The sequence below is a fragment of the Sinocyclocheilus rhinocerous genome, unplaced genomic scaffold (assembly GCF_001515625.1).
Source record: "Sinocyclocheilus rhinocerous isolate Xijiao unplaced genomic scaffold, SAMN03320098_v1.1 scaffold2047, whole genome shotgun sequence".
In the NCBI taxonomy this organism is placed as follows: Eukaryota; Metazoa; Chordata; class Actinopteri; order Cypriniformes; family Cyprinidae; genus Sinocyclocheilus; species Sinocyclocheilus rhinocerous.
The window spans coordinates 362,910-371,646 of NW_015654553.1; the positions used below are offsets into that span (position 1 = coordinate 362,910).

General features: G+C 34.3%; 1 protein-coding gene across 1 annotated transcript in view; it reads left to right on the top strand.

Moving 5' to 3' along the window:
* Positions 1 to 8,491, top strand: part of LOC107717638 (kinesin-like protein KIFC3) — a 30,175-nt gene extending 21,684 nt beyond the window's left edge. Inside the window, exons 9-17 of the mRNA XM_016524450.1 lie at positions 1,347 to 1,520; positions 2,587 to 2,703; positions 4,196 to 4,343; positions 5,504 to 5,634; positions 5,712 to 5,823; positions 5,933 to 6,114; positions 6,200 to 6,304; positions 7,642 to 7,772; positions 8,218 to 8,491. Of these exons, the coding sequence (XP_016379936.1) occupies positions 1,347 to 1,520; positions 2,587 to 2,703; positions 4,196 to 4,343; positions 5,504 to 5,634; positions 5,712 to 5,823; positions 5,933 to 6,114; positions 6,200 to 6,304; positions 7,642 to 7,772; positions 8,218 to 8,491 (1,374 nt within the window). The remainder of the gene's footprint in view (positions 1 to 1,346; positions 1,521 to 2,586; positions 2,704 to 4,195; positions 4,344 to 5,503; positions 5,635 to 5,711; positions 5,824 to 5,932; positions 6,115 to 6,199; positions 6,305 to 7,641; positions 7,773 to 8,217) is intronic.
* The last annotated feature ends 246 nt before the right edge of the window (positions 8,492 to 8,737 follow it).

Genomic DNA, 8,737 nt, shown 5'->3' on the forward strand with positions numbered 1-8,737 from the left:
GGGGATTGTAAATGTGTGGATTCGTTTTGTCTTCCTTGCATTTTTTATATTAGTTCTATTCTAATTTTTTTATTTATTTAGGTTTCAAATAAGGTAAGCACTTAAAACAGCATGAGACCCCAAGAAAGCAAACAACAGTACAGCAGATTTAAATTAACCCAAGTAGACACAAAATAATTTAAAGCGTGTCAAAGAAACATTTTCCTAATAATTAAAGTAATATAAGGTAATCGAAAGATTCCAGTGGTGATAACCTTAAAAGCATTAAAGAAAATGAGTAAATAAACAATAAAAAAGGTATAATATGATCATATTGCCAAATAGTCCAATACAGATTTTCCCAAATAAATTTGTCAATTGTCATTATTGATAAATCACACTTTCTCTATACGAATAATGTTCACCAACTCAATGTTAGAATCATGTCCAGTTTCCATCTCTGTTGAACCAGCCTTTTTTTTTTATTGTAATATTTTACATTATTACTGTTTTACTGTATTTTTGATCATAGTGTGTGGATTCGTTTTGTCTTCCTTGCATTTTTTTTATTAGTTCTATTCTAATTTTTTTATTTATTTAGGTTTCAAATAAGGTAAACACTTAAAACAGCATGAGGCCCCAAGAAAGCAAACAACAGTACAGCGGATTTAAATTAACCCAAGTAGACACAAAATAATTTAAAGCGTGTCAAAGAAACATTTTCCTAATAATTAAAGTAATATAAGGTAATCGAAAGATTCCAGTGGTGATAACCTTAAAAGCATTAAAGAAAATGAGTAAATAAACAATAAAAAAGGTATAATATGATCATATTGCCAAATAGTCCAATACAGATTTTCCCAAATAAATTTGTCAATTGTCATTATTGATAAATCACACTTTCTCTATACGAATAATGTTCACCAACTCAATGTTAGAATCATGTCCAGTTTCCATCTCTGTTGAACCAGCCTTTTTTTTTTATTGTAATATTTTACATTATTACTGTTTTACTGTATTTTTGATCATAGAAATGCAGCCTTTTTGAACAAATCATGATTATCCCAAACTTTTGACTGGTACTGTAAATAAAGCGATACAGACATTTATTCTTATTAAGGGAAGATTCACTAATTGACCCCAGAATAGCAAACACAGTATCTGACTTATTTTCCCTTTTTTTCCCTTGTGTATTTAATCTTTTTATAGTCACCTCTATTACCACTCCAGTCTACACATATTCTCCCTACATTTTGGACTCACATTTACAATACCCAATATGTTGGTTCTTTGCTGGTGGCCAAAAACAAGATGCACTTTTCCTAACTAAAGTGATTTAATGTGTCTGTTTCTCACTCTTCCTGCAGTATGTGACCAAGACGGTTGAAGTGGAGTCGGCTCAGTGTAAGCAGGCTTTAATGGAGGCTCAGGCCCGTAACCAGGCGCTGCAGGAGCAGCTGAGTGTTCAGAGGCAGCTCCTCAGAGAGCTGGAACAGCAGCTCCACGAGTCCCAGAGAAGCAGCAGTCAACTCCGCCAGCAGGTACCACACTCACTTCCTGTGTGCGCTGTTTTGAGTGTCCTGAATTATTATGTGGCCAAATGCTGATCTCATGTCTTCTCAAAAGCCAGTTAATTTGATGTAAGTTTAATAGGGAATTCTTTTTAAAAAAAATTCCTCCAAATTCCTTGTTTTCAATTTTAAATTTTCTGGATTTCATTTTAATTGTTTAGTTAAACTAAATGAATAAAAAGGACAATTTAATTAAAATGTTAACAATAATATTGCTCTCTGAAATTAGATTTTTTTTCTGAAATTGAAAAACAATTTAATCTTGTATAATATAATTAAATGAAATTTGGGGGGAAAAATCCTTTTTTGGCAAAGGAAATGCTGCAAAACAGAGGTTTGCTTTAAGTTTTAAATGAAAACATGAATGAAAAAAAATAATATATATATATATATATAAATTGTGTGATATTCCTTAAAAAATAACAAACTGTATTTTTAATATTGTTATTACTTTGAGAAGTACATTCTACTGTACAGTAGTTATATATTTCTGTCATAATTTCAAGTTAAACTAAACTTTTATTTTGGCTGGTTGAAGTGAAGACCTTTTGAGTTTCTTTGTGTATCTGATGATCTGATGAAATGCTGGTGAAGTGACTCTCAGAGCAGCTCTGGAGATGAAGTTAATGTGTTCATGTCCTCATATAGTGAGACGGTAGATGCTGAAAACTCCACAAGCATTACGTGTGCCTGAGTATGTGTAGTAGACAAGACTGTGGCACTCATTCACACAGACACTCAGAACATGCAGACTTCATATTTGCATAGCAGTCTTTTTGCACTTTAATATTCACAGACACTAGTCCATATGGCTACTTGATTAATTGTACAGTCCTACTTTTGATTTATTCATCCAAATTTTGCCAAATTCTGTAACATTCCGCATTATACTGTAAATTCGATTTTCATGACTGGATTCCGTGATTCTGTCTTTTTTCTGCATTATGGAAATCATAAGGCTCTAGTTTCAGGCCTCTGTGATGTCGGTGTCGTGACAGAGCAGGTTAACAGCTCTCTCTCTTCACTTGCGTTGCAGCTGAGGACGGACCGCAGCCGTCTGTATGGTCTGCTCTCCAAGGCGGTGGGTGGGGGTAACACCGAGGTCACCCACAGGCTATCCAAGGTCGTCCAGATTACTCTGCAGGGGTCAAAGGTCAAAAATGTCATGGGTTAGATTCCAACTGTGATTATAGGAAGTGATTTACTGTGAGCAGACTTCTACCAGACTTTGTCCCATTTTAAGTTCTAAACAAAAATGTAGGTTCATGTTGGCTCATGCTCATTTTTGACCTATAAAGCCCTGAAATCTTGCGGAGTAACTAGCTCACATTCCTTTCAGGGTTATAATTTATTCTACTTGCAGTAGTAATCCCATAACTTACTGTGAAATAGTTGATGTCACCCCTGTTGTGTACTTCATATTAGGGGTGGGTGATATGACCAAAATCTTATATCACTATACGAGTCATTTTATTTCACGGTAACGAGATATATATATATATTTGCTTTAAATAAGGTTTTTATGATTTCAACATTTTTGATACCATAGAAATTTCATAATTCTTGTCACCAGTGCCACTATCACAAAAAACTAATACTAGCCTAAATTAAAAAAATAATCTCAAGCTGACTGAAGACAAGTAAACAGTCAGCAATTAAATAATAAAAAAAGCAATAGGACAAAAATATATAGTAAAACAAATAAATAAGAAATGCTACATTTGTATAAAGTAATCAAATGTATAAAAACACTGCATATTCCTCACTGTGTAAATTAAATATATATTTCTTCTTAATAAAGTCAAAAGTGATTCAGTCAAGAGCAGTGAGAGATTTTCTCTCTTTTGTTGTTTGATTAACATGAATGACAGACAGCAGGAATATTAGACTGCTGTCACTTTAAGAGCTGCCCGGATCCAATATATTGTTACACATGTTTACTTTCTCAGCTGTTTGCTTTCACTTAAGACCTAAATTACTGTGTTTATGAGGATATTTGCAAAGATGGTCATTTTGACACATACAAGTGTGTGTATTTAACCATTCAAAGCCTATAAAGCAGCAAAAATAACTCAATACTCCTGCGCTCTATGAGCACTGTCTTCATGTGTGCGCGCCTCTCAGACAGCACTCAGAAACAGTCTCTCAGACAGCGCGTGCATGTAGCAAAATGAGTTCTCTTTCACTGCTGATTGCGTTTCAGCGACTTAAAATCACTTGTTTTTAAACCGCAATGCTTAAAAACGTGTGCAAACGATAAGCTTTCGTGACCTTATCGTCATGTGAGCGTGTAGCCACAACATAGACAATAGTCCTAAATCTCCACTGGTTGACAAATTTCTACCGCTTAATTGTGTCTACCTGTATATCGCCCACCCCTACTTCATATGTTTTGATGGTGCGTGACCCCAGATGCCCTTCCCATGTGTGACCAACAGCCCTCCACCCACCCCACAGGTCTTCTTTCACTTACCTAACTGCATTAGATCAGTCTAACTAATGACTCTGGTTAGTAGTTCATGACGTCTTTAATACTGGGTTTGTGTTGTGTTGGTCAGAAGTAAAGCCATTTTATTTAAATAAGGTGGAACGCAGGATATCTGTGCGTCTCTGATCATGTGTGTGTGTGTGTGTGTGTGTGTTAGATCCTGGTGTATGAGGGTGAGATGGAGAGAGCTCAGGGTCAGCTGGAAGCAGAGATGCAGAGTCTGGAGGAGGAGAAGAACCGAGTGATCGAGGAAGCTTTCATCAGAGCCGAGAGTGAAATGAAGGCCGTCCACGAGAACCTAGCAGGTGAAACCATGTGTTTGAGTCCAGGTCGTGTTTCACCCTCAAATCAATAAATCAAAGAAATAATTAATTATATTGTTTTTGAACAAAACAAAATCCATTAGGATTTTCATGACAGTTAATAATGTTTCCTCTCATATTTTTATTACTTGTTACTTGATGCAAACAAAAAAAAAAGTAACACACTTTATTTTAATGTTCATGTTAAACATATTACACGTAGTAATTTAGCACACAGTAAATTATGCACAATTACAAGCAATTAACCATAAACCAAACCCTATAATTGTACATGTTGTTAATTATTATTACTTAGTACTTATTTGTGTAATTACATTGATACAAGGACATCTTAAAGTAAACAACCAGGAAATATATTTAAACTACAGTATTTGGCATTTCGTAGTTCTATTTGTTTACTGTCTTTTATATTGCTATTGATATAAAAAATTATGTAGTAATATAAAAAAATATGTAATTGTTATTATGCCATATTTTATTAGTCATTTAAATATAGTACAACAATTGTATTAGTGTAATATTTTTTTTTACTGAATAATCTAATAAAAAAAAATTTTATATGTGACCCTGGACCACAAAACTTAAGTCGCTTGGGTATATTTTTAGCAATAGTCAAAAATACATTGTATGGGTCAAAATTATCGATTTTTCTTTTATGCCAAAAATCATTAGTACATCAAGTAAAGATCATGTTCCATGAAGATATTTTGTAAATTTCCTACCGTAAATATATTAAAACTTAATTTTTGATTAGTAATATGCATTGTTAAGGACTTCATTTGGACAACTTTAAAGATGATTTTCTCAGTATTTAGATTTTTTTGCACCCACAGATTCCAGATTTTCAAATAGTTGTATCTCGGCCAAATATTGTCGTATCCTAACAAACCATACTTCAATGGAAAGTTTATTCATACAGCTTTCAGATGATGTATAAAGTTCAATTTCGAAAAATTGACCCTTATTGACTGGTTTTGTGGTCCAGGGTCACATTTATATTTTTTTTATATTTACTAATCTCGACAAAAACTATACTACGAACTATACAAAAATATTCATGTTTCTTAAAAATTCTTCATTTGATATTTTCATTTTTCATTTTATATAGTTTATTAATTTAGTTTTTTGATTTTGTCCAACAGGTGTGCGGATGAACCTCCTGACGCTGCAGCCGGCTCTGAGAACCCTCACCTGTGATTACAACTGTCTGAAGAGACAGGTCCAGGACTTCCCTTACATGCTGGAGAAAGCCATCACCGAGGCGAAGCAGGAGGTGAGAGCATGGCATACGAGCTCACAGACACATCAGCCTGACCGCAGCTCATCAGTCGTGTCCATCTGTGATTACAGATCTGTCAGGTGATTGGAGAGGTGAGCAGTGCAAACCAAGAACTGCTGCGCAAATACAAGCGGGAGATGAACCTGAGGAAGAAATGCCACAATGAACTGGTGCGTCTCAAAGGTGAGACCGCCAAGATTTCTGGGAATTGTGTGGTTTGGTTCATTAATGCGTTTTTATTCAGTGAAATTAGACATTCTAATTCTAAAGACTTAATTATCTTGTTTTTCAGGAAACATTCGTGTGTTGTGCCGAGTACGTCCCATATGTGCTGGAGAAACAGATGCTGCTGACACCAAAAACATAGTGACCTTTGACCCTGATGATGATGCTGTTCTCTACTTGTCCAATAAGGGCAAGCTCATGACCTTTGAACTTGACAAAGTCTTTCCTACTCAGGCCACTCAGGAGGAGGTTAGTGCCTGAACTAGTTTTCTCATACAGTTGTATTTCCTATATCAGTTATTATATCACAGTCCCCTCTCCTGTGATTGGACAGGTGTTCCAGGAAGTGCAGTCTCTGGTCACTTCCTGTATTGATGGCTTTAACGTATGCATCTTTGCCTATGGGCAGACCGGCTCTGGAAAGACCTATACTATGGAGGTACATCACGTGTTCCCAATTTTCACCCTCAAACTAAAAAATAAATATATTGTCCGTAAAGTAAACCAAGCTCATTAGGACCTTTAAAATTTTTATGTGACCTTTAAACTTTTTTTGCATTGACATTTTCGTAACAAAAAATAGGCAACGCTTGTTACACATTACAAGAACACCTTAAAGTGTAACAAAAAATATATTTAAACTAAATTATTTATATGGTGGGATTTGTTGTGCGTGTTAATTAATATTTAATATTATTTAGAGGTTTTTGTTGTACTGTCTTGTCATATAAAACCATATTTTATTATTCATTTTAACACCGTAACAGTACTTTTTATTTCCCATGATGTCTGTCCCCTTTCAAATTTGTGCAATGTCTAATAGTTGCATTTGATCCTGTATTTCTAAAGAATTCTCTTATGCTCACTTAAGACTGCATTTTTTTTAATCAAAAATACAGTAATATTGTGATTATTACAAAATAGAATTATTAAAATAATGATTTATTTTAATATATTTTAAAATGCAATTTATTCCTATGATGCAAAGCCATTATTTCAGTCTTCAGTGTCACATGATCCTTTAGAAATCATTCTAATATGCTGATTTTCTGCTCAAGAAATATTTTTTTATTATTTTCAGTGTTGACTTTTTTTTGTGTGTGGAAATCATGATACTTTCTTTTCAGCTTAATTTGAAATAGATATGATAGTTTTAGAAATATTTTTTAACGCTAGTGTGTATAAAGAATTCTCTTATGCTCACTTAAGACTGCATTTTTTAAAATCAAAAATACAGTAATATTGTGATTATTACAAAATAGAATTATTAAAATAATGGTTTATTTTAATATATTTTAAAATGCAATTTATTCCTATGATGCAAAGCCATTATTTCAGTCTTCAGTGTCACATGATCCTTTAGAAATCATTCTAATATGCTGATTTTCTGCTCAAGAAATATTTTTTTATTATTTTCAGTGTTGACTTTTTTTTGTGTGTGGAAATCATGATACTTTCTTTTCAGCTTAATTTGAAATAGATATGATAGTTTTAGAAATATTTTTTAACGCTAGTGTGTAGTTTTTTTTATGATAATTGGTGTAGTTCAATAACCCTGTTAAATGTTATCTTTTAAAAAAATCTCAAAATGAATATCAATTATTCATACTGTTAAACATCATTATGTTGTGTTACCTACATTTAAACCAATTTTAATTAATTTTTTTTTAAAACAGCATAATCTTAAACTAAGCCATTTATCAACTATCAGCTGTAGCATGTTGATTATGTAATTAATTTTCGTGTCAGCCTCTCATGTCTCTGTGTTTCATGTAGGGTGTCCCTGAAGACCCTGGCATTAACCAGCGTGCTCTGCGGCTGCTCTTCTCTGAAGTGTCGGAGAAAAAGCCCGACTGGGACTATAAGATCATCGTCAGCATGGTGGAAATCTACAATGAGACACTTCGGTGAGAAAAACAGACACAAGTAGAGATGATGATGATGATCAAATGCTCTACAGGAGGGCTTTCAGTGTGACACGCACATCACTGCAGCATATTCAGCACTCTTTTCTATAATTGTCCCAATGTCACAGTGAAGTGTGTGTGACCTGCCACAGATTCTGCCGGTCAGCAGTTCTGTAAAAACGGATTAGATTTAAAATCTCTCAGGCCATCTGTAAGACATAAACAGATCACACGTCACGCATTTCCCCCTGCACTGTCTGTTTGCTCACCCTGCTTCTCACTTTTCCCATCATGCCTCCTGCTGTGTTGTGTAAGTTGAACAGATGTGTATGTTCTGATTCAGATTGTCTGCGTAATATTAATCTGTGCCCCACTTTAAATTTTGCACATTCCTTAACGTCAACAGATAAAATTAATTAATTTTGTATTTATCTGCTTCCAACAGGAACCTGTTGGGTGACAATCCCAATGAGAAGCTGGATATAAAGATGTGTCCAGACGGCAGTGGACAGTTGTATGTGCCAGGACTCACAGAGTTCACCGTGGAGAGCGTGGAGGACATTAACAAGGTGAAGCTCACAGCATCCAACCAGAGTTATGCTACCTGTCATCACTACACGCTTCAGTGCCAGCTTCACGAACTCCACAAATGTATGAATATCACCACTGTAGATAACAAAATATTATTTCCTGGGAAAAGCAACAAAAAGTTTTCTTAGGCCGATTTGTCTTGGCTTGTTTTGTCTGACCGGACAAAGTGAAGCATGTCTGTAGCTACTCTGCTCTGAAAAATGTGAAAAGTATAATTTTACTACTTAAGAGTACACTTAATACAATTATGAAATATTTGTTTACTCTTTATTTTAAGCCTATAAAGCCTTTTTTATCATATTTGATAAGCAAATTTCTAAGGCATCTAAATTATCAAAACTTTGCTGAAAAACCATTATACACAACATCATCTG